A 27,661-nucleotide genomic window follows, 5' to 3' on the forward strand; every position below is an offset into this window, starting at 1 on the left:
ATCAGTCTTGGAACGTAAACTCAGCCAGAATTTTGAAACTGTGTGAAACGAGACACACATGACCGACTGACTTTCTTTCATTGGTTCACAGTCCAGGTTTTATGGCTTCCACACCAAATTTTCGTGTTACAGGCATCACTGATGAGTGGTTTGGGAATTGCAGCTCACCCTACAATTCCCAACAGCAAACTCCGTCGTCATGTTTTGGTGCTGGCAGGGTTTACAAGTGTGACATTCAGTTCTACAGTGACTTTTGCAGCTGTCATCCTCTTATGTTTTGTCGCAACCCTCTTCAGTGACTATCTGTCATCATCGCTCACACTCATCAGTGGATTATGTTTTTGCACTTTCCCTGTATGCCGTATAAATACCAAAACTTCTGCCACCTTGGTTACTGAAACACCCAGCATACAAGCACCAACAATTTTCCCACATTCAAATTCACTTGTTTCCAACATAATGCATTCACAACTACACAGAACACGGTTCTGACCACAACTGGCATTTGCAATGTATTGAGGACATTAAAAATGTGCCATTCATGGTCAAATACACCAGTATAACCTGAAGGCTTGGCTAGCACATGCATTTATGTTCAAGCATGCATTTCTCCTTTTGTTTCTATTGTTTTTGTCCAACTTGCATATATTTTTATGTAGATTCCAGCCAACAATCTTCACAAACATGACACATCATGTATTTCAGACATGACAAGTTATTCCTCAAGGTAACATTCAGACACTCTTTTCCTCCATTTCACAATGAATACAAGAGTTTATTCGTACCCAAGGGGGTCACACCTCATACTAGTGTCGACAATGGACATCATCAATTCCAAGTTGAATGAAAGTTTAATCATTTATTGCCCATTATATGATGAACATCTCTATGAAGTTTGATAAATATTGAACCTGTGCTTCGGGGTGTAACATTTCTGTTTAGTTTCAAATTAGGATTATTGATAAGTAACAAACTGTTTCTAATGACCTTCAAGTTTAATGTGTGAACACAGGAATTTTAACTCATATCAACTATGTTTGCAGAAGGAGTGTATCAGCAGCTTGCTCCCCTCAGCTGTTGCACCATTTACGTATCAACGAAAACCATTCTGCTCACTACTCAGCAGTAAACTCCAATTTGTCAGGATACTGGTAAAAATAGATTCATGCCAAATTACACAAACCTTCCTTCATACTATCTGCCTTATTGCTGGGCAAATGTTTTTTTCAATATCTGTTGCTCATTGTCTGTTGGTTAGCACTGCTGTCTCTCGACCAGGGGTTCCTGAGTTTGATTCTCAGTGGGTTCTAGATTTTATCTGCTTGGAGACTGGGTATTGTCCTCATCATCATTGATGTGCAAGTCTCTGAAGTGGCATCAAATAGAAAGACCTGCACAAGGCAACCAAACAACACAGGTGGGTTCTCTAATGCCACATGGTCATTTCATTTCATTTTATTATTTCAGTGCAGCATAGTAGCTTGGACTGTATGATATGGAAAGCCACCAAACAAACAAATTCATACCCAACGTAATATTGCTAATTGTCCCACAATGTCTGTACTTTCATCATCGATATCAACCACATAAAATTTGAAGGATCCACTTGTTTATTGCCAAATAGGTATTTATCTGTTGGTCTTTAGAACCTAGGAATTCGTGATTAAAGTTCTCCATGATACTTAGTACAGTATCCACCATTCACTTCCTTAACTTACATTGATCCATGCTGCCAAAAAGGTGTCATTGAACACCACTAATTCCTTCTAGAAGTGACTAAATGAGTAATGTAATAAAACAGTATTACATGCCAAGATAAGTATTTGGTGAAGTTGCTACGGTGAATGTTTGACATTATATACAGGGTGAGTCAGGAGGAAAGGTACATGCTTTGACAGGTAATACTGTTGGTGATTCTGAACAAAACAAAAAAAACTTCTAATAAACATATGTCCTTTTCTTAACTGTCTTCAGGTTAACCAATGAAAACAGCCAGGATTGAGAAAGGTGCAGGTTACAGTAAATTAAGATACTGTTATGTTATGGTTTGTTTAATTGTGTATGTTTCCTCACAGAAGATGTTCAAACAGCCCATAATCAACTTCATTGCATGTTGCTGCTCTTATAGACAGATGTGTCGCCGATCAGAGCTCAGTTTTGCATTCCTTTACCTGGGCACAAGTGCGTAAAATACGAGCGAGGAGTTCTTCTCTTGTGTCCACTCTGCGCTATGTCGCTCTTCAGCCACCCCCATAAACAGTAATCCAATGGGGTAAGATCAGGTGACCTCGGTGGCCAAGCAATGACTCCACAGTGACCAATCCAATGACCAGGATGTGTTGTGTTGAGATACTTGTCACTGGCCTCGTGGCTTGCGTAGGAGCTCCTACATGCTGAAAGTATGTACGAGCTTGTGTTGTCAAAGGGATATTGTCCACGTATTCTGGTAACACATTTTGAAGAAACTCAAGATACTGTGTTCCAGTAAGACAGTTATCTAAAACAACTGGACCGATGAGTTGGTCATCAGTAATACTGCACCACATGTTGACTGAGAAATGTCATTGAAAATTCATTTCAACAGTAGCATGCACATTTTCATTTGCCCGTACATGAGATTTGTGTGTGTTGTTGATTCTGTTGCGGGTAAATGTTGACTCATCACTGAACAGAATATGTGGAATTAATTGCTCATTAGCAATGATCTATTGACAGAATTCTTGCTGGGCGGCAGCATCTCCTTTATGCAGATGTACACTCTGCTGATGAAAGGGGTACAGACTTTCCTCTTGTACTGTGCGTATCACTCATGTTTGTGGAATACCAAGTTGGCAATTCTTCTAGAGCTAGTAGAGGGTTCTGTTCCACTACTTGAAGAATGTTCTCAACTTCATTAAGAGTGTGTTGCATGGGACATACAGAGACATCATTTACGCTGGGAAGCGTACCATGCTCTCACAATCCGTGAAACACCCTGCTATCTGGCACTCTGTGATTCGGAAATCACTGTTGGTATTCTCGCAGCTCTGGAATTCCCATTTGACAAACCATAGACAAACACCTTGTCAGCATACTATGCAAGTGTGAAGATCCATGGTGTTTTCACAACACAAAACTGTATTCGTTGTTCACATAACAACACTGTAGTATCGTGCACTACGACAAGCACTGTTGGACTGAGACTTGAGGTAAATAACTGCCATGCACAAGTGAACTGTGTACGGACACGGTTAATAAGGACGATGCTACATGTTTTCGTTACCCGGAAATTGTTAAGAAAAGGGCATATGTTTGTTAGGAGTTTTTTTTGTTCAGAATCACCACTAGTATCACCCCTCAAAGCATGTACCTTTCCCCCTGACTCATCCAGTATAGCTTCACCCAATACTTTAGGCATATTCCCTACAGTGTAGAACCCACATGACAAGCTTTCCAAATTAATTTCTCAGTAACAAAATCCCAGAGATCATAACTCAGCAATATGTCTTGTTTGTTTCCAGTCGCCCTAACGACAGATGAAACCCTCTCATCCTGGCATTGGAGTTACCTGCTGTTCCTTTCCAAACTTCCCAAACATATCCTTCACTCCACACTGAGGAAGAAACAAATAGTTGCAAAAGTTAGAAACGTATTTTTTTTTGCATCTCAAAAGTGTATATCAGCAGTATTGAAAGTTTGCTTCCTGAAGGCAAGTAATGGCCAATCATTTCCTCCGTTTGTAATTTTATTAACATACCTGATGCAGATTAGTTTGAAGACAGACACTGCCTTAACTGGCAAAACTGTACTGGCAGTGCAGAAAAACTGTGAGTGAGGATTATGTCCATCTCCTTAAAATTTCTTTTCTTGCAACTGAAGCACTAATTGTTGCACAATCTCAACTAAATGCCAAAGACATCGTTAAAATTAAATTTTGTATACATGCGCACACACGCACATCCACCCACACGCGCGCGCACACACACACACACACACACACACACATACACACACACACAACTAAAGTTTCTAAGTCAATGCACTCAAAAGATTTGGACATTTATGTCATATTTTGATATAAACTCACTCATCAAAACCTAGAGGGTACTTCCCTTTGGTTTAGAATCATGAAACTTGGCAAGAATAAAGGATCTCAATAAAAGTAAATGAAAAAGTCCAAATATTGTAAACTTGTAATTATATATCACATGAAAAAATTTTTGTCATTTGTTATCCAACTTCAAATTTGAAATTACAACAATCTCAAAAGCCTTTGTATCCCTGGGACTGATACAGTGTCAGTATCAATGTCGATAATAGCCAAAGATCATTGAGATCTTTGATTCCCAAAATATTAGCATATTTCTATATACATAATTACAATTCTACAGATCACACATGGCCTTTTTTTTAGTTAATTTCATCCATTTCCAGCTGAATAACCTCTTCATTAAAATCTAAACATTTTCCGGACACAAATCATTTTAGATTGGGGAATAGGTGGTCAGATGGCACTAAACATGATGACTTTGGTCGATGATCCAATTGACATGTCAGATTTGCCACTTCTAAAGTGTCCTCATCGCAAAGGTAATATCAATCTTTTACTATTCTGGTTAATTTCCACCTACTCCTCTGATTATTATTTTTAGCATTAAGCTAAGCCTTTGTAACAGTTTGGCACACTCTGTTAGGTTCTTTTTTTGGATGGTCCAAATATTGCTATGAAAAGTGTTTTAGCATTCAGTTTTGGTGAGCAATCAAGAATTATGACATTCAGTCCTGAATGAAAATTTCTCATACTTCATTCTTCATTTAAAGTGTTCATTTCATCTGATATGCCGATGACATCAGCTATTTTATTCTGGATTAATTAGTGACAGCCACAATTGAAACTAGTTGCCTAGTTCTTAAGTTCTGAACATGGAGGAGCAAGCATATTCCTTACTAACATCTACCAACTGCGGTCGGCAATGCCTATACAAGAGAACAAGTGTCTGGCACAGTTGTTAGATTGATTACTGCTGCTAAAATGGCAGGTTATCAAGATTTAAGCAAGTTGAACGCAGTGTTATAGTCAGCGTACGAGTGATTGGACACAGCATCTCTGAGGCAGCGATGAAGTGGTGATTTTCCGATACAACCATTTCACAAGAGTACTGTGAATATCAGGAATCCAGTAAAACTTAAAATCTCTGACATTGCTGCGGCTGAAAAAAGACACTGCAAGATCGGGACCGACGATGACTGAAGATCGTTGTTGAACGCGACAGAAGTGCAACCCTTCTGCAAATTGCTGCAGGTTTCAATTCTGGGCCATCAACAAGTGTCAGAGTGCGAACAACTGAATGAAACACCATCGATATGGGCTTTCTGAGCCAAAGGCCCACTCATGTACCCTTGATGACTGCATGACACAAAGCTTTACACCTCACCTCGGCCTGTCAACACCGACATTCAACAGTTGATGAAACATATTGCCCGGTCAGACAAGTCTCGTTTCAAATTGTATCGAACGGATGGACATGTATGGGTAAAGAAACAATCTCGTGAATCCATGGACCCTGCATTTCAGCAGGGGACTATTCAAGCCATTGGAGGCTCTGTAATGATGTGGGGCGTGTGCGGTTGGAGTAGTATGGGACCCCTGATATGTCTAGATATGAGTCTGACAGGTGACACATATGTAAACATCCTGTCTGATCACCTGCATTCATTCATATTCATTGCGCTTTTTGACAGACTTCGGAGTTCCAGCAGGACAGTGCAACACCCCACACGTCCAGAATTCCTACAGAGTGGCTCCAGGAACACACTTTTGAGTTTAAACACTTCCACTGGCCATCAAACTCCCCAGACATGAACATTATTGAGCATATCTGGAATGCCTTGCAACATGCTGTTCAGAATATATCTCCATCCCCTCGCACTCTTATGGATTTATGGATAGCCCTGCAGGACTCGTGGAGTCAATTTCCTCCAGCACTACTTCAGACATTAGTCAAGTCCATCCTGTGTCATGTTGCAGCATTTGTGTCTGCTTGCAGGGGCCCTACACAATATTAGGCAGGTATACCAGTTTCTTTGGCTTTTCAATGTATATGCATGGTTACACTAAGCTGCTTGTAAAGGTAACATTGATGATGATGATGAGGAGGAGGAGGAGGAGGAGGAGGAGGTCAAGGTCCCATACTCCAAGGAGCATAGGGGACGATGCGGGAGACCCGCACCGCCGACTAGACAAGGTCATAGCGGAGGTGGTTTACCATTCCCTTCCTCTGACCATAATGGGGATGAATGATGATGATGAATTTATTCTAAGATTCTACAACAAATTGACCTCAAGGATATTGGTCAGTAGTTTTGTGGACCACTTTTACTACCCTTCTTGCAGACAGGGGTGACCTGCGCCTTTTTCCAAGAACTGGGCACAATATTTTCGTTCAAGGGATCTACAATAAATTATAGTTAGAAGAGGGGCTAACTCAGCCTCAAATTCAGAATAGAAAGTGACAGGGATTCCATCGGGGCATGGAGCTTTGTTGAATTTTAATGATTTCATCTGTTTCTCAACACCACTTACACTAACACTTATTTCATTCATCTTTTCAGTGATGCAAGGATTAAATTGGGGCAATTCTCCTGGGTTTTCCTTAGTAAAGGAACATTTGAAAATGGAATTAAAGCATTTCAGCTTTTCCTTTGCTAACCTCAATTTCAGTTCCTGTCTCATTTGATAGGGACTGGTCACTAACTTTGGTACCGCTAACAGCCTTTACATACAACCAGAATTTCTTTGGATTTTGTGAAATGTCATTTGACAAAATTCTGCTATGCTAGTCATTGAAGCCATCCAAACATATTTCATTCAGCAGCTCTTTATCTATAGCCCCACACTTTGTTTTACACCTGTTATGCAGTAGCCTCTGTTTCTTTAGAGGTTTCTTTACAGTGACTGTACACCATGGAGTTTCCCTTCCATTATAAACTGTTCCACTGGGTGCACATCTATCCAGTGCATGGTCAACTATTCTTTTAAACTTGAGCCCTAGTTCCTCTACATGCTCCTGACCTGTGCCAAAAGTTTCAAGTTCCTCATTGAGATATGGCAATGCTGACTTTTTATCTAGTCTGCTGAACATAGATATCTTTCTGCTTGTTTTAATTGTCCTTTGTACTTTGGTAGTCATTGTTGCCACAATGGTCACATATCAGTTTGGAAGTGGACATCCTCAAAATCGTCTCGTCTTTTTGTTGCCACTATATCCAAAATATTTCCATCACGAGTGGGGTTTCTAACAATCTGTTCTAGGTAAAGGGTGTTTTATCATACCCACGACTAACAAAACTGTAATTTTCCCAATTAACTGCTGGATCATTGAAGACTCTGCCAATAATTACAGTGTGATTGGGGAACTTATATACACTAGGTGATCAAAAGTATTCAGACACTCCCAAAAACATATGTTTCTCATATTACATGCATTGTGCTGCCACCTATTTCCAGGTATTCCATATCAGCAATCTCAGTAGTCATTAGACATTGTGAGAGAGCAGAATGGGGCACTCCGCAGAACTCAGAGCCTTCAAATGTGGTCAGGTGATTGGGTGTCACGTGTTTCATACATCTGTATGCGAGATTTTCACACTCCTAGGTGCACTGTTTTTGATGTGATAGTGAAGTGGAAACATGAAAGGGCACTTGTACATCATGAAAGTATACTATTCAACCTCGTCTGTTGACTGACAGAGACCGCCAGCAGTTGAAGAGAGTCATAATGTGTAATATTCAGGCATCTATCCAGACCATCACACAGGAATCCCAAACTGCATCAGGATCCACTGCAAGTATTATGACAGTTAGGCGGGAGGTGAGAAAACTTGGATTTCATGGTTAAGCGGCTGCTCATACACCACGCTTCACACTGGTAAATGCCATTTTCAGCCAAGTGTCCGGATACTTTTGATCACATAGTGTACAAGTGAACTGAGGTTTTCCTCTAAAGTTTTTGGTTACATCAGGAGATGAGTGGTGGGCGATAGAACGATCCAATTATTTTGTGCTCACCCCTATACTGAGTCTTGTCCAAACAATCTCACATGCAGCTTTAATTTCTATCTTGGTGGATTTGAGTTTCTTCACTACTGCAACAAATACACCTCTCCATTTCCCATTTGCCTATCCTTTCGATATACACTTAAATTTTCACCCAAAATCTCACCAGTACCAATTTCAGATTTCAACCAGTTTTCTGTACCAAGTTTTATGCACGCTCCACTGCTTTTCATGAGCACTTCAAACTCTGGCACTTGGTTGCATATGCTTTGGCAGCTTGCCACCATTTGGATTTTAGTACTCTCATCAGTGGGAGAAATTTCTTTCGATCTCACGCTGACACTTCTGAGTTTCCTACAGCTATCATTATCTGGATTGGATGTAGAGTTGCCTAATCTAAGCGATGCCTCGCTTGGTGTAAGGAGTGTATACATTGGATGATTGAACAGTGGAAATACATTGTGTGGAGTGATAAATCACGGTACACAATGTGGCGATCCAATGGCGATGGCGAATCCGCAGTGAACATCTGCCAGCGTGTGCAGTGCCAACAGTAAAATTTAGAGGCAGTGGTGTTATGGTGTGGTCTTGTTATTCATGGTGTGGGCTTGCACCCCCTGTCGTTTTGCATGGCATGCACCCCCTGTTGTTTTGCATGGCACTGTCACAGCACAGGCCTACATTGATGTTTTAACCACCTTCTTGCTTCCCACTGTTGAGGAGTAATTCCGGAAAGGCAGTTGCATCTTTCAACAAGATCGAGCACCTGTTCATAATGTGTGGCCTGTAGCGGAGTGGTTACATGACATTAACATCCCTCTAATGGACTGGCCTGCACATAGTCCTGACCTGAATCCTATAGAACCCCTTTGGGATGTTTTGGAATGCTGATTTCATGCCAGGCCTCACCGAGCGACATTGATACCTCTCCTCAGTACAGCACTCCGTGAAGAATGGGTGGCCATTCCCAAAGAAATCTTCCAGCGTCTGAATGCACCACACTTGGGACATTCCAGTGACCCGCAGAGAAGGTTGAGAAGACCGACCTTGGGCGTAGTGTTTCACTGAATCTCACAACTTACTTACACACACACACACACACACACACACACACACACACACACACAGCTGCCTGAGTAGCAGCTTCTCATGTGTAGTGCACATCTTACCTATTTAGGTATTTAGGGGAATCCTACATTTCTCAACCCTATGGCGCAAGTCTAGGTAGCTGTAGCCTAGCTTGTCACAGACCCTTCAAAGTCTCTGGTTCAGTCCTTTCACTTGACTCAGAACTAAAGGGCCACAATCAGTTCTGGGGACAATTCTGTAAGTTGTGAGATTCAGTGAAACACTACGCCCAAGGTGGGTCTTCTCAACCTTCTCTGCGGGTCACTGGAATGTCCCAAGAATGACCTCAGATCACAGGCATCAATTATTTGTCCCAACATGGGCCACCACCTACAGTTGGTTGAACCCTGTTCCCTCAATAGCTGCCAGAATAGCCTCTTCAACATGTTGAATGAGGCTTCCAGGCATACACACTGATTGAACTTGGTGTCTTTTTCCTGCCCCTTGCTGCCATTTCCCTATGGGACACTCATGTGCCCTAAATTTGAGCTGTTGACCATTAATGGAACCCTATCCTTTTGCGTTTGCCTCCTCCTGACGCTGGACAAAACAGGTTTCCCAAAACAGTTGAAGTGAGTCCCACTGGCTCATTTTCAGTGAAAGACAGCACCTGAAACTTAGTGGTTAGGGGACTGGTACAGCAACCCTAGTTCTCCCTGGTGCCTGTCCATCCTGTACAGGACGGCTAGATCCACCACTGACATGCCACTTGCAATCAGGTGGACAGGTAGTGATAGATCCTGTATTTTCTGTAGAGGAGACAGGATCCATAGGAGAGTACAGTACTTGAGGTGCCTCACTGATACAGGTATCACAGGTACACAACTCTCAGTAGCTCTTCCAACACACCGATTCACAGCAGCTGCCAATCGTTTGACAGTAATCAGGGTGATTTCCAGCTGCTTACAAACATCAACTATTTCATCCCGTGTTTGAGAACAGCATTAACAATGGGGCTGCATTATGGCTGGTGCAATGTATTACACGGCATCTGAATTGTATCATCTTGCTCTAAAGCTGATTTAAAGCTGGTAACGATTTTCTCTAGTTTTCTAATGTGTGTTCAGTGACAAGATTTCTCATTTACAACCCATTTGGTAAATCATCAGATTCTCTTAACTAAAGAAAATATTGACTTGGGTTCATAATCAAGTAATAGTTTTTGAAGGACAATTTTTCACATTTCAATGTTACTTTTGTTCACAGCTCGTGGTCTTGGGGGTAGCATTCTCGCTTCCCGTGCATGGGGTCCCGGGTTCGGTTCCCGGTGGGGTCAGGTATTTTTCCTGCCTCAAGATGACTGGGTGTTGTTGAAGCTTGCATTCTTGCCATTCTGTGTTTCAATAACAGGAAAAAATAGCCAGCTTCTAAAGAAGCATAAAATTGATATGCTTTTTAGGGCACCAGTTAAAATTCAACAGCTAGTGAGGCTGGTGAAAGATGATGTTGGACTCAGAACGCCAGGAGTATATAAAATACCGTGTGAGTGTGGACAGTTCTATACCCTGGACAGACTGTACATACTATTGAACAGAGCTGTGTAGAAGACGAGAGACGTTTTTGCCTACAGTATCCTGAGAAATCAGAGGTGGCAGAACATGCTTTAGAAAATGGACACTGTATTGCATTTGCCGAGACATCTGTTATTACATTGACTACTAGTGTAGGGACAGTATTATAAAAGAAGCGACGACATTAAAAATTTCTGACAACAGCTTGGAACCTAGCCATTGGAAAGAGTACCATATATAGTGCTGGAGCGAGCACGAGTGATGTCATTGAAGACAGCACGGCAATATAAGAACGGGAGGCACGTCATTCAATAGTCACTACTTGACAATGACCAAGGAGAACATCACCAATAGCTTGTGAATTTTGAACCACTGGACACTGTGGAAGAGGAAGAAATTTTTTTAAATACATACACCACGCAAAATTATGCATTCGTGTATTCTTGAAACTTTGTTAATAGACTTTCGTAGGACATTTTACGTCTATCTTGAAGAGTCTACCAGTTCAGTTTCTTCAGTTTCTCTGTGACACTCTCCCAAAGGTTAAACAAACCGGTGACCATTTGAGCTGCCCTTCTCTGTATACATTCAATATCCCCTTTTAGTCCTATTTGGTATGGGTCCCACATACTTTAGCAGTATACTAGTATTGGTCAAATGAGTAATTTATAAGCAATCTCCTTTGTAGACTTTTTTTGCACTGCCCCAGTATTTTGCCAATAAACCAAAGTCTACCATTTGCTTTACCTCCGACTGAGCCTATGTGATCATTCCATTTAATATCCCTACAAAGTGGTACACCCAGGAATTTGTACAAGTTGGCTGATTCCAACAGTGACTCATTGATATTATAGTCATAGGATACTATGTCCCCCCCCCCTTCTTTTTGTGAAGTACACACTTTTACATTCCTGAACATTGAGAGCAAGCTGCCAGTCTTTGCACCACTTTCAAATTTTATCGTGATGACTGAATATTTATGCAGCTTCTCTCAGATAGTACTTCATTATAGATAATGGCATCATCTGCAAAAAGCTTGATGTTACTATTAATATTGATCGCAAGGTCATTAATATAAAATGTGAACAGCAAGGGTCCCCAACACACTTTCCTGGGGCACACCCAAAGTTGCTTCTACATCTGAAGATGACTGTCCATCCAAGATAACATGATGCATCCTGTCTATCAAAAAGTCCTCAAGCCACTATCAACTTTCACTTGACATCCTGTTACAATCGTACTTTTGACAATAAGCATAGATGTGGGGTACTGAGTTAAATGCCTTTTGGAAACCAAGAAATGCTGCTTTGACCTGGTTGCCTTGATCCAAAGCTTTCAGTATGTCATGTGAGAAAAATATGAGTTGGATTTTATGTGATAGATGTATTCAGAATCCATGCTGGATGGGATGGGGGAGATTATTTTGTTTGAGATACCACATTATGTTTGATCTCAGAATGTGTTCTAAGATTCTACAACAAACTGATATCAAGGATACTGGACAGTAGTTTGTAGATCACTTCTGCTACCCTCATTGTAAGTGCGCGTGACCTGCTCTTTTCTCCAAGAACGAGCACAATTTTTTGTATAACGGATCTATGTTAGATTATAGTTAAAAGAGGGCCTAACTCAGCCACAAATTAAGTATAGAATCTGACAGGTATTCCATCACGACCTATAGCTTTGTTCAGTTTTAACAATTTCAGTTGTTTCCCTACACCACTGACACTAATACTTATTTTGTTGTATCCTGCTTAGTTGTCAAATATGGGGAGTCTAGGAAACCTGCTTTCTTGGATCCCTAGACAACAATTCAAGAAAATTGTATTAATGAGTTTTATTGCAGAAGATAAATGACAATACTTAACTCTGAAAATACAGGTGTGTCGCAAGCAGAGAGCGACATGCAAAATTAACAATGCTCTAGAAGTGGCGCTGATGTTATCTTCGCCTAGAAGCCGCTGCTGTCGAGGTAAGGGGTTGGTCAGTGTGCTATTGGCTGACATCTTACGCACAGTCCTTTCTGCTCTAACATTGCTGACTAGTGTGCTGGTGCTTGACTTTATGCCAGAACATATGTCATTCATCTTTTCAGTGGTAAAAAGGATTAAATTTAGTCAATTCTCATGGTTTTTCTTTTATAAAGGAACATCTGAAAATGGAGTTAGGCATTTCAGCTTTTGCTTTGCTACTCTCAATTTCAGTTCCTGAACACTAACTTTGGTGCCACTAGCAGCCTTTACATACGACCAGAATTTCTATGGGTTCTGTGAAAGTTCATTTGACAATATTCTGCAATGGCAGTTATTGAAGGCATCAGCCACGAATCTCTTGACATCCAAATGCATTTCATTCAGTATTTCTCTATCTCTAGCCATACACTGATTTTTATTTAGTTTACTGAACATATATATTTTTCTGCTTGTTTTAGTTGTCCTATGTACTTTGGTAGCCATCGTTGCCATAACTGCGTCATGATCAGTGATACCAATTTCGACGTGGACATCCTCAAAGACTTCTGGTCTATTTGTTGCCATTAGATCCAATATATTTCCATCATGAGTGGGGATCCTAACTATCTGTTCTATATTTTGATCTATCTGTGAACAAGCTTAGACAGGATAACTATCTGTTGGACAGGATAACTATCTGTTGCAGTTGAAGCATAAGTAACATCTCTGGAGGCTTTCCTCTGGACAGTTTTGTCACCATCTCAACGTAACTCCTTGTCATGTTTCAGTGTCATCTGTTCAGATAACTGTATGCCCTTTGCTCTGTTTTTTATTATTGTGCCTTTGACTCTATTTTTGATTTAAGTTTTTTGAGAACAGCCAAAGTGGTGAAATACTTATCGCAGTAAAGGTGTGTATGCTTGTTCCTGCTAACTGCAAAACAATTCCTGGTCCTGGTCCTGTTCCTGTTCACGGTAAAGTAGTTGACTAGGACTGATAAATTTTGAAATCCAATACTAACCCACTGCTGTTTCAGTGAGCGACAACCACAAAATGGCATTGTGTGATTTTCTGTAGAAAAGTTCTGCCCCCAGGTTCTTGGCAGCCTGAGGCACATGGCTACCACTGCGTCAACAGCAGATTGAACTTTCCACAGTCTTGTTTCTTCTTCTTCCCCAAAAACACTATTTATATCAGCAACAAGAAGGGCAGCTCATTTTGTATTATCGCGTTATAGGGGAGAGAGTGTGGCAGATATGATACACGAGTTGGGATGGAAGTCATTACAGCACAGACGTTTTTCGTCGCGGCGAGACCTTTTTATGAAATTTCAGTCACCAACTTTCTCTTCCGAATGCGAAAATATTTTGTTGAGCCCTACCTACATAGGCAGGAATGATCATCAAAATAAAATAAGAGAAATCAGAGCTCGAACAGAAAGGTTTAGGTGTTCGTTTTTCCCGCTCGCTGTTCGGGAGTGGAATAGTAGAGAGATAGTATGATTGTGGTTCGATGAACCCTCTGCCAAGCACTTAAATGTGAATTGCAGAGTAGTCATGTAGATGTAGATGTAGAACATGAAGAGCTTTTTAATAATGAGAAAGAAATTATTTCCTGGAATATCATTAGTGACAAATGGAAGCGGAAATACACATCCTATTACAATATGCTCACTGAAAAGTTTCTTTTGAACTTGTTGCAAGTTCTTGTATCGTTTTAATCTTGTATAAAATGTTTGTACATGCCACCACTGTTTGGAAGAGTTGCTTACTGAAATAACTTAGGAAATAAGTTGCCGGAACTGAAACTTGAACAGTCTGAAACAAATGAAATGAAACTTTTCTTGGAAAAAAGTCTTTCAGAAGACGGTGAAACCTGAGATGGAAAATACCTCTTCTCCAAAAATGCCTTCAGCTACACTACTGGCCATTAAAATTGCTACACCACAAAGATGACGTGCTACAGATGCGAAGATATGCAAATGATTAGCTTTTCACAGCATCAATCTTGGCGCCGGTGGCAACACCTACAACGTGCTGACATGAAGAAAGTTTTCAACCGATTTCTCATACACAAACAGCAGTTGACAGCATTGCCTGGTGAATGCTGTTATGATGTGTCGTGCAAGGAGGAGAAATGTGTACCATCACATTTCCGACATTGATAAAGGTCAGATTGTAGCCTATCCCAATTGCAGTTTGGTTGAGATCCAATGACTGTTAGCAGAATATGGAATCAGTGGTTTCAGGAGGGTAATATGGAAAGCCGTGCTGGATCCCAACAGCCTCGTGTCACTCAGTCGAGATGACAGGCATCTTATCCGCATGGCTGTAATGGATCATGCAGCCGTGTCTCGATCCCTGAGTCAACAGATGGGGATGTTTGCAAGACAACAACCATCTGCACAAACAGTTCAACGACGTTTGCAGCAGCATGGATCATCAGCTCAGAGACCATGGCTGCGGTTACCCTTGACACTACATCACAGACAGGAGCGCCTGCGATGGTGTACTCAACAACGAACCTGGCTGCACGAATGGCAAAACATCATTTTTTCAGATGAATCCAGGTTCTGTTTACAGCATCATGATGGTCGCATCCGTGTTTAGCGACATCGCGGTGAACGCACATTGGAAGCGTGTATTGTCATCACCGTACTAGGTGTATTACCTGGTGCGATGGTATGGGGTGCCATTGGTTACATGTCTCTGTCACCTCTTGTTCGAATTGACGGCACTTTGAACCCTGGATGCTACATTTCAGATATGTTACGACTCGTGATTCTGGCCTTCACTCGATCCCTGCGAAACCCCAGTAGGATAATGCACGACCGCATGCTGCAGGTCCTGTATGGGCCTTTCTTGATACAGAAAATGTTCGACTTCTCTGGATACAGAAAATGTTCGACTGCTGCCCTGGCCAGCACATTCTCCAAATCTCTCACCAACTGAAAACGTCTGGTCAATCATGGCCAAGCAACTGGCTTGTCACAATACGCCAGTCACCACTCTTGAAGGAACTGTGGTATCGTGTTGAAGCTGCATGGGCATCCTGTGCCTGTACACACCATCCAAGCTCTGTTTGACTCAATGCCCAGGCGTATAAAGGCCGTTATTACTGCCAGAGGTGGTTGTTCTAGGTACTGATTTCTCGGGATCTATGTACCCAAATTGGGTGAAAATGTAATCACATGTCAGTTCTAGTTTAATATATTTGTCCAATAACTGCCCGTTTATCATCTGCATTTCTTCTTGGTGTAGCAATTTCAATGGCCAGTAGGGTATATTTTTCACAATTTGCTGGTGCAGCTGTAGCTAGGAGGACATCGTCTGCACAGTATGTTTCATTCCTTTTGTTGAAGCTGTTCTTGTTGTTGGTTCTCCAGTTGTTCATTTTGATATTGTACATCATCATGATTGTACAGCGATGTGGATGCTTCTTCAGATTCTTAATCTGACTACTGTCAAGTTGTTTACGTGCAACAAGGATTTAGCGTCATTAAAAGAAAGAGTATGTTTGTCTGCCTGTTCTACATTACACTTACTTACAGTTTCACAGTCTTTCTCTCTTACTCATCTGCTCCACTCAATTAAGTTTCTCTTCTACATCATCAGTCCACTTTTGTAGCTGATTAGGCAGCACATATGACTGTTGTGCAGAGGACCTAGGTTCATTTCTCAATACTGCCCAGGATGTTTCCTTGGTGGGAGAACAAGAATATGGTTCTGAATGGCTTTGATTGTGTTAAATTGGAGGGGAGGGGGGAACAGGATATCCACTTATTTCCCTTATCAAATGCTCTTGTACACCAAATTAATTTTAAACATTCCATAATGAAAAGGAAACAGAACAACCAAACAAATTACTTTTTTTATAGGTCAAAGGCATTTAAAAATGTCACAATGATGTAAGGCTATTTCCACATGAACATAATGGCTACATTTTATTGTATCATTGGAACTTACTTCATCACATTTATAATCAAAGCTGATGTTTAGACACTTTTCTATTTCTAAAGAAGCCATCAGAATGCAAGTGGAAGGAAAGCCTGAAATAAGTAAAACACTGCATTGTATATTTTATACTGAAGCTCAAAATCACTAATATTTTAGAGTAATATACTCAACATCCATCAAAATTTCAAGTATAATATAATTATATATGTGAGTACTCTGCTACTTAACAATTAAACAGGAGCCGAGCAACAGACACCTGGAAACTCAGCTAGTTATACTCATAATTGTAATTTTTATTAAAGAGTTGCAATAAAGAAGTAAACTCATTGCTTTGGTAAATGCATTTTAATGTATTTTTCTTTAACAAATATTGGAATAACAAAGAGCACTCACGGCAGAACAAAAAAGATGAACTGGACAGTTCACACCAAGACTTTATCCAAGTTGAACAAAAGAATACTATTACAATGACAATTTTTTTAAAAAAAAAGAAAGATAAAAATTATATAAATTCAAATATCATAATGCTGCAATTGTCATCATATGATAGTTCAATAATGGGTGTCTATACAAATATCACGGTAGTTTAAGTGTGTGGGAAAAGTGATATCAAACAGCAAAGAGGTACAGGAAACACACACTTTAAGTAACTGTGGGATAACACAAACACTTACACACTGCTTTAATTCTTGTGGTGTCCATAACTTAATGCTGTCTACTTGTTTCATTATAAGCATCCAATTGGATGGCAGTGTCACAAGGTTTTAAATCTCACAGCATTCTGAAATCAGGAGGAGCATGGCAATTTTTAATACTTACTTGGAAAATGTACATTAAATGTCTATTGCTACAACACAATGTACAACAAATTATCTGAAGGCCTTCACATACAGAATACAATTCAAATTGCTAACAACATATATGCACAAATATTTTTCATTTACACTATCTACTGCTGCTGCACAAAGTAGATAACTGAGCTCCAAACAATTACATTAATGCCTTTGACATGTAATATAATGTGAAATTACTTCCAACACTTAAGTAAATCTATTTCCATAGTAAATTATTTTACTTACACAAACATACATGTATTATCACTGTGCAATATATGAAGAGTGCATGACAGCCGGGAAATATTTGTGTTACTGGGGCATCATCCAATATGGAGCATACTGGTACTGACTCTGTGGGCTATAATATGGTCCATATGGGTTGGGAGGTGGTGGTGGGGGTGGTGGAGGTGTTTGCTGAGGTTGTGATGGCTGGGGTGGAGGGGGGGGAGAAGTATACATGTTGATTCCATGCACATGAAATGGCAAGCTAGCATTATACATCTGAGGCTTGGAAGAATAATGGTTGAATGAAGGTCTTTCTGCACCACTATTCCCAGTGCTTCTGTCTGTGCGGTCTCTCTGTTCTGTACGATCACTGCCTCCACTTCTTCTGTGATATTCCGTACGACTGGTAGCTGAAGTGGAGGGCAGCTGAACTGGAATAGTAGTACTATTATTAGCACTAGTAGTACTACTGCTGCTGCTGCTACTACTATTGCCGCCACTTGTGGAGCTACTGGTAACAGCATTGTTGTTGCTGTTGTTGTTGTTACCATTGGAAGCAGTATTATGTTCTGCACTTGCCTCAGTTGTTTCTTGGTCCTCTTCATAACCTAGGTGTTGAAACATATAATACTTTAATGATAACATTTCCTCTGAATTATATCTCTACATGAAACAAGACATAAAATTAAAATTTTTAACTTCATATGAAGGTTGTCCATAAAATAAGGCTCCTAATTATTTTTCACTATGAAAAATGTGCTTATTGGCACTGAATAATACAGTATGCAGAGCTTAAACTCTTACCAATTTTTGTCACTTAAAATCACCACTGAGATCAATGCATTTTTGCATGCAGTATACCATCTTCTGTATGTTTGCTTCATAGAACTCTCCCACCGCACCATAAAAACTCTTCTTTCGGCTCCTCTCCGGTTGTGGAATGTGCCTCAATCAGGCATTTCTTCGATTCAGGAAGAGATGGAAGTCACTTGGGGGCTATGTTTGGGCTGTAGAGCAGGTGTGAGACAGTATCCCATCCAAATTTGTTGTGACACAAGCAATGTGCAGACAAGTGTTGTCCTGATGGAAATGCACTACCTTTGTGAGAATGCCTCTGTTTTTGATTGTGTGGCGAAGCTCCTTCAATGCTTCACAGTAGCGGTCTGCATTGATTGTTGTACAGGCATGCAGGCATTCGCACAATAACCCCTTCCTGTCCCAAAACATGTTCGCCATCACTTTGCCAGCAGACAGTGTTTCTTTAAACTTCCGCGGCTTCTGTGATGCTGGCTGTTTCCACTGATGGGATTGCTGTTTCATTTCCAGTGTTGTACAGTGGAGCCAGGTCTCGTAGCCAGTGACAATAGTGTCCAAGAATTCCTCGCCATCATTTGTGTAGGCCTGAAGAAATTCGCTGTGTCTTTCACACATTTCTGTTGGTGGTCTTCTGTAAGCATTCCCAGGACTCACCTTGCAGAAACCACAGCATATCCTAAATAGTCTGCCAAAACTTTGTCAATGCTGTTCCTGCTGACATCAGCGATCACCTCACAGAGCTCCCTTCGACATTTCAGCATTGTTTCTTCCACTTTAACAATCATTTCATCTGAAACCAATGGCTGTCCAGAATGCTGTTCATCTTGGACATTTGTACTTTTATCTCTGAATTCTCTTCACCATTTGAGCACATGTTGTATACTCTTACACATTCTCCGTAGACTTCACACAGTTGGGAATGGATGCCCACCGGCACAGTCCTTTTTGCATACAAAAAATGAATCACTGAGCATTGCAGACAGCTCATCGAGATGGGAAATGGGAGAGCGAAAAACAAGCTACATACCAATGTTACCGGTTTCTGCGTAACTGCATTCCTCGTGGCTGCAGATACTTATTTTATGGACAACCCTCATATTTGTAGATGGTACAAAATTACCAAAAAATTTCTGTGACTATATTATAAAATTGTCTCTAAAAGTAAAATGCTCATAACGAAATAGAAGTTCAGACCTTGTTATCTGATACTGTGGTAATGAAGTGAGGCATGTTCAAATGCCTCACCAGCCTGGAGTAAAATTTAATGTGTTTGTGCACCTGGATACATTCATGTGCTGTCTTTCTTACACTAGCAATGAGTAACCTGCCACTGATTAGGATGGGTCTGAAACATCCAGAATTAGAACAGATACCTAATACATGTGATCTGTTAATTTAACTTTGTCGGTCCTGAACTTAGATGCTATGAATGAAATGTTGCCATTTGTGGTGAATGCATTGAATGAAATTTAAAAATTAATGTGATTCACCAAACTCAATGGACATGTTCAAAGTGAATTCCATTTAGGCTAGAAAACAACTTAAGTATTTGAAAAGCAATATTAAACACTTAAAAATTATGAAAATAATGCCACTGCAATGAGAAAGGATAGGGTGTTGCCAAACACACATCCAGTGTGACACCAGAAAACATACACTGCAATACTGTTGTGCTGAAATAAACAGTCACTCATGCTATTCCAACATCTTTTTGGTGTAATGATAGAACATTATGTCCACCGAGAAAACTTCAAGAAACCAAACCAGTTATTCAATACTTTAGGCTATATTAGCATGTAACAGCATATTCTAAACACACTCTAGTCCAAAATTAATATAAAGAAACAGAAGTTACCTTCCTTTCCTGGAAACATTTTGACAATACAGTAAACAGTTTTTTCCAGGCAGTTACTGGAAATTTGTGGTAAGATCTTATAGGACCAAATTGCTGAGGTCATCGAGCCTACGGTTACACACTGCTTAATCAAAATTAAAATAACTTACACTAAGGGCAACACACACACCATGCCCGAGGGAGGACTCAAACCTCTGATGGGGGTTGCTGCGCGAACCATGACAAGACGCCTCAGACCACATGGCTACCCCATGTGGCAGGCAGTTACTACCACCTATTGGGAACACCCAGAAATTAAAACAAAATAAAACTATCAAAACTCCCGGATGGAGTAACAATGTGAAAAGGATAGGTACCACTCACCAAACAGAGGAGGTATTAGCGACAGACAGGTATACTGAAAGAAACTACTATATATTTATCAGCTGTCACACTAATCTTTCATCAGGCATAGACAAAATAAAATAAAGCCAGCCCCTCTCTCCACACACACACACACACACACACACACACACACACACACACACACAAAGCCTGCCCTTGTCATTTCCAGATACTAAAGCCTCATTGTGACTAATGTCTGAGGTTAGCAACAATGTTTGCAGGTGTGGGTAAAGGGGATACAAATGTGTGAGACAGGGAGGGGAGTACTAGCAGTGTAGGGATGCAGGAAGGAGTGTTCAGTGCCTGTGGGAGTGTGCACAGACATGGTGGGGACAGGACAGAGGCTGCTGCAACATACGGACGCCTTGCTGGAGGGAGGAGGAAAAGGGGAGAGAAGAGGAAGAGAAAGAATTATGCAGGTGTGCTGGTAGGATAGAAGGTGTGTGCATGGTTGGAAGGGGACGCAGGTGGAGGACAGGGACTAGTGAAGGTTGAGCCCATGAGGGTTATGAGAATGAAAGTTATGTTGCAGGGAGAGTTGCCACCTGAAACGTTCAGAAAAGCTGGAGTTGGTGGGGAGAATCCAGATGACACTGGTTGTGAAGCAGTTCAAGTCAAGCACATCAAACTGGGTGCCACACTCAGCAGCTGGGTGGTTCAGCTGTGTCTTTGTCACAGTCTGGCAGTGACCATTCCTTTTGACAGCCAACAAACATTGTCCATCCAAAAAGTTCCATGTCTGATTTTATTCCTTGCTTACAAGCAACATCAGTGTAGAATGAGATTTTCACTCTGAAGCGGAGTGTGCGCTGATATGAAACTTCCTGGCAGATTAAAACTGTGTGCCGGACCGAGACTCGAACTCGGTACCTTTGCCTTTCGCGGGCAAGTGCTCTACCAACTGAGCTATCCAAGCATGACTCACGCCCCGACCTCACAGCTTTACTTCTGCCAGTACCTTCTTTAACATCAGTGTAGCTTGAACTAACAACTAACAGACTTGCATCCAACCAGTCAGACAAGCATTAAGTGTTGGCCAAAAAGCACAGCTGTGGTGTGCTATACTTGTTTCACAAACTGCAATAGAGCAACGAACATAACATTCTCCAGAACGTTTTAAAGAAGAGAAAAGTGTGTGCAAAGTCTGCCCTGCACACCTTGACTCCCATACAAAATCAACACCACACAAATACATGCCATGACTTGACTGAAATCAAAACTGCAGAGAATTCTTTTCTGGAAAAAGTATCTTGGGTGACAAGACTTGGGGTTATCAATATGAACTTACCACAAAATGACAAGGTGCAGAATGGCTCTATGATGGTTTGCCATGGCAAAAGAAACTGCAAATGTGTCAAGTTAGTTGAATATGAGAAACTAAAATGAGTACCTTAACACTAGCATTCGACTGAAACTGACCGATTAAATATTGCACGAACATAAACATTAGTCTACACTATAGGTCAATCTGTTACAACCTTTATTGACATCCGTTGGTTCTGCCAACTCACAATCAAATTATCACCAAGACCTCGGGCTACACTACAGACAGTCTGCCACTCCATCCAAATTGACTAGTTTCAGTAAGGTGCCAGTTGTAACATACTCATTATATTAACAGTTTCAAATGGTTGTATGATCGTTCTGGGTGTTGTGCTAAAGTAGGAGGAGACTACTTAGAACACCTGAAGCATAAGAAACACCCTACTAATTTTCCTATTTGTTTAGAACTGACACAGGATAATTTGGCAAAGTGGTTGCTGTAAGTTGGTAGATCACACGGCTGCTTTCACATGTGCTGAGTAAGTAGATTAAGGATGGAAAAGACTCACCATCATTTAACAACGAAATTCAAAAAGTGCTGAAGAAGCAAATGACAACATGCCAAAAGTTAATAGAAATTTGTGCATCTGTAAAAAGATTGATGCACAAGCTTACAACAACTACCACTGTCATACCTTAGCAACAGATCTGACCAAGAACCTCAGAAAATTCTGATCCTATATAAAATTGCTAAGTAGGTCTACAACTTCTATCCAGTCACTTGTTGACTAGTTTGGTATCGTCACTTGTTGACAAGTCTGGTGTGGAAGTAGAAGACAACATAAGTAAAGCTGACATTTTACCTAAATTTTGCATTTAAGAAATCGTTTACGCAGAAGAATTGTACAAGCATACCATCATTTGACCATCACACAGACTCCTTTTTGGAGGACATAGTAATAAGCATTGTCAGTGTAAAGAAACCACTGAAAGGGTTGAAATTAAATAAATTGCCAAGTCCTGATGGAATCCCAATTTGGTTTTATGAAGAGTACTCTACAGCACCTCTCACGCAACACAAACTCCCAAGTGACTGGAAAAAAGTACAGGTTATTCCTGTATATAAAAAAGGTAAAAGAACAGACTCGCAAAATTACAGAACAATATCATTAACATTAGTTTGCTGCAAAATCCTTGAACATATTCTCAATTCAAATGTAATAAATTCCTTTGAGAGGGAATTTTAGGAAGCATCACTCCTGCAGAATTCAGCTTGCCCCTTTCTCACACGAGATCCTGTGAACCATGGATGTAGGTTAACAGGCCGATACCATATTCCTCGATCTCCATGAAGTATTTAACATGGTGACACACTGTTGACTGTTAATGACAGTACAAGCATTTGGAATAGTTTCCCAGGTATGTGCATGTCTCAAAATAACAGAAGCCGGTATGTTGTCCTCGACGGTGAGTATTTGTCAGAGACAAGGATATAAACTGGAGTTCCCCAGGGGAAATGTGATAAGACTGGTGTTCCATTGATAGTGACTGGGCCAAATATCTCACAAAATAAGCATCAAACAAAAAACTACAAAGAACGAAACTCATCTAGCTTGAAGGGAGAAACCAGATGGCACTATGGCTGGCCCACTAGATGGCGCTGCCATAGGTTGAACGGATATCAACTGCATTTTTTAAAATAGGAACCCCCATTTTTTATTACATATTCGTGTAGTGCAAAAAGAAATATGAATGTTTTAGTTGGACTACTTTTTTCACTTTGTGATAGATGGCACTGTAATAGTCACAAACGTTTAAGTATGTGGTATCACGTAACATTCCGCCAGTGCGGACGGTATTTGCATCGTGATACATTACCCATGTTAAAATGGACCGTTTACCAACCGCGGAAAAGGCCGATACCGTGTTGATGTATGGCTACTGTGGTCAAAATGCCCAAAGGGCGTGTGCTATGTATGCTTCTAGGTATCCTGGACGACATCATGGAAGTGACCGGACCTTTCGCCGGATAGTTACGTTATTTTAAGGAAACAGGAAGTATTCAGCCACATGTGAAATGTCAACCACGATCTGCAACTAATGATGATGCCGAAGTAGGTGTTTTAGCAGCTGTCACGGCTAATCCGCACATCAGTAGCAGACAAATTGCGTGAGAATTGGGAATCTCAGAAATGACGGTGTTGAGAGTTCCATTAAGTTTCGGGTGTGCAGCCGCAAGAAATCTCCTTCTTCTTCTTCTTCTTCTTCTTCTTCTTCTTCTTCTTCTTCTTCTTCTAATATTTCGTCTGTATACCGTCCAGCCATCTTCAGAGTGAGCTGCCAAAACCTAAAGATTTACATCAACATCGATTGAACCTGTACCATATTTCTATGCTGCAGGAATTGCATGGCAACGACTTTGAATGTCGTGTACAGTTCTGCCATTGGGCACAAGAGAAATTATGGGACAATGACAGATTTTTTACACACGTTCTATTTAGCGACGACATTCACCAACAGCGGTAATGTAAACCGGCATAATATGCACTATTGGGCAATGGCAAATTCACAATGGCGGCGACAAGTGGGACCTCAGCGACCTTGGCGGGTTAATGTATGGTGCAGCTTTATGGGAGGAAAAATAATTGGCCTCCATTTTATCGATGGCAATCTAAATGGTGCAATGTATGCTGATTTCCTACGTAATGTTCTCCCCATGTTACTACAAGATGTTTCACTGCCTGACAGAATAGCGATGTACTTCCAACATGATGGATGTTTGGCACATAGCTCAAGTGCGGTTGAAGTGGTATTGAATAGTATATTTCATGACAGGTGGATTGGTCGTCGAAGCAAGTTCACCGGATCTGACGTCCCTGGATTTCTTTCTGTGGGGAAAGTTGAAGGATATTTTCTATCGTGATCCACTGACAATGCCTGACAACATGTGTCAGCGCATTGTCAATGCATGTGCGAACATTACGGAAGGCGAACTACTTGCACTGTTGAGAGGAATGTCGTTACACATATTGCCAAATGCATTGAGGTTGATGGACATAATTTTGAGCATTTATTGCATTAATGTGATATTTCCAGGTAATCATGCTGTAACAGCATGTGTTCTCAGAAATGATACGTTCACAAAGGTACATGTATCACATTAGAACAACCGAAATAAAATGTTCAAACGTACCTACGTTCTGTATTTTAATTTAAAAAAACCTACCTGTTACCAACTGTTAGTCTAAAATTGTGAGCCATATGTTTGTGACTATTACAGCGCCATCTATCACAAAGCGAAAAAAGTGGTCCAACTAAAACATTCATATTTCTTTATGTACTACACGAATATGTAATAAAAAATGAGGGTTCCTATATTTAAAAAACACAGTTGATATCCATTTGACCTATGGCAGTGCCATCTAGCGGGGCCAACCACAGTGCCATCTGGTTTCCCCCTTCAAGCTAGATGAGTTTCATTCTTTGTTTCTTCGTTTGATGCTTATTTCGTGAGATATTTGGCCCGGTCACGATCAATGGACCACCCTGTATATACAAAAATGATAGATTTGGTGGACAGGGTAAGCAGCAGTCTGTGGCTGTTTGCTGGTGATGCTGTGGAGTATGGGAAGGTGTTGTAGTCAAGTGACTGTAGGAAGATACATGATAACTTGAACAAAATTTCTAATTGATGCGATGAATGGCTGTTAGCTCTAAATGTCATTTAATGCAGATGAATCGGAAAAACAAACCAATAATGTACGAATACAGAATTAGTAGTGTGCTGCTTGACACAGTCACGTTGGTTCAATATCTAGGTGTAACCCTGCAAACCAATATGAAATAGAATGAGCATATAAGGACTGCAAATGAGCAACTTTGATTTATTGGGAGAATTTTAGGAAAGTATGATTCATTTGTAAAGGAGATGACATATACGACACTAGTGTGACCCATTGTTGAGTATTGTTTGAGTGTTTGTGATCTGCATCAGATCGGATTAAAGGAAGACACTTTGGTGGCATGTTCTGTTACAGGATACCACTGGAATCATACACAGAGATGACAATAGTTATGGGATAGTGATATGCACATTTGAAGATGATGGCAATATTGGATACACAAGGTACAAAAGGGCAGTGCATTGGTATAACTGTCATTTGTAGTCAGATCATTCATGTGGAGAGGTTTCCAACACGATTATGGCCGCACAACAGGAATTAACAGACTCTGGTTGTGGAGGGGTAGTTGGAGCTGGGTGCATGGTACATTCCATTTTGGAAATCCTTAGGAAACTCAATATTCTAAGATCCACAGTGTCAAGAGAGTGTCGAGAATATCACATTTCAGGCATTACCTCTCACCACAGTAATCGACGGCCTTCACTTAATGACCAACACCAGTGGCATTTGTGTATAATTCTCTGTGCTAACAGAGTGTAGAGTTTTCAGTGCTAGCAGACAGGCAAGACTGCTATCAATAATCACAGTAATAAATGTGGGATATACGACGAATGTATCCTTTAGGACACTGTGGCAAAACTTCACGTTAATGGGCTACGGCAGCAAATGCTTTTGCTAATGGTACATCATCAAATGCAGTGCCTCTCCTGGGCTCTTTACAATATTGGTTCGATGCTAGGCTAGACAACTGGAAAACCACAGCCGAGTCAGTTGAGCCCCATTTCAGTTGGTAAGAGCTGTTGGTAAGGTTCGAGTGTGGTGCAGACCCCACAAGCCATGGACCCAAGCTGTCAACAAGGCACTGTGGAAGCTGGGTGGCTCCAAAATGTTGTGGGCTGTGTTCACATGCAATGAACTGGATCCTCTGGTCCAACTGAACCAATCAATGACTGGAAGTGGTTATGTTCAGCTACTTGGATACCATTTGCAGCCATTCATGGACTTCGTGTTCCCAAACAGTAATGTCATGTCACTGGGCCACGACTTTTCATGATTGGTTCAAAGAACATTCTGGATAATTCAAGCAAATGATTTGGCCACCCACATCACCCAATATGAATCCCATCGAACATTTATGAGACATAACGAAAGATCAGTTCATGCAGAATATTCTGCACTCACAACACTTTCGCAATTATTGATGGCTATAGGGGCAGCATGGCTCAATATTTCTGTAGGGGATTTTCAGCAACTCGTAGAGACCATGCCACATCAAAATGCTGCATCATCTCTGAAAGATCAGACATGATATTAGGATGCATCCCATGACTTTTGTTGCCTCAGTGTATGTGGTGTACCTTATGAGGTATTAATCTCTAACTCAATGACAGCATTATGCTGGTGATAAGGCTATCTACAACTTGCACAGAAACCAGAGTTAAATGACATGAAAGAAATTCAAAAGAGATTGTGGCAGTACAGCAGCTGACCCTCCACATTATTCAATCTGTGCAAACAAGCAGTATAGGAAATCGAGAAGAAACCTGAAAAGTACTCAAGTTCAATAAAAACTTTGAGGCTGGCCAGTTCCATTGTAATTCTGTTACAGACAGCAAATGGCTTCATCGAGTGATGGATAAAACAAGCAAAATGAAGTGTAATCAAATTAAACCAGGTGATGCTGAGTAAATTACATTAGGAAATGAGATACTACAGTCAGTAGATGATTACGGTTCTTTCGGAAGCAAAATAACTGACAACGGCTGATGTAGAGTAGATACAAAACACAAAATACTAC

At 40.7% G+C, this 27,661-nt stretch overlaps 2 protein-coding genes across 11 annotated transcripts in view; one reads left to right on the forward strand and one right to left on the reverse strand.

Moving 5' to 3' along the window:
* The window catches only part of LOC126281949 (probable dolichyl pyrophosphate Glc1Man9GlcNAc2 alpha-1,3-glucosyltransferase), a 122,169-nt gene that overhangs the window by 86,456 nt on the left and 8,052 nt on the right, over window positions 1-27,661 (forward strand). The gene's annotated exons all lie outside the window — the stretch shown is intronic.
* The window catches only part of LOC126281946 (uncharacterized), a 282,662-nt gene continuing 271,527 nt past the window's right edge, over window positions 16,527-27,661 (reverse strand). For 4 of the 10 annotated variants that reach the window (XM_049981299.1, XM_049981300.1, XM_049981303.1 and 1 more), the window contains one exon: window positions 16,529-18,251. In XM_049981299.1, the coding sequence (XP_049837256.1) occupies window positions 17,728-18,251 (524 nt within the window). In that variant the 3' untranslated portion in view covers window positions 16,529-17,727. Of the gene's footprint in view, window positions 18,252-27,661 lie in introns of all 10 variants that reach the window. The other 6 variants (XM_049981296.1, XM_049981298.1, XM_049981297.1 and 3 more) reach the window with 4 other exon arrangements.

This window comes from Schistocerca gregaria, chromosome 7 (assembly GCF_023897955.1).
Source record: "Schistocerca gregaria isolate iqSchGreg1 chromosome 7, iqSchGreg1.2, whole genome shotgun sequence".
NCBI classification, from domain to species: Eukaryota; Metazoa; Arthropoda; class Insecta; order Orthoptera; family Acrididae; genus Schistocerca; species Schistocerca gregaria.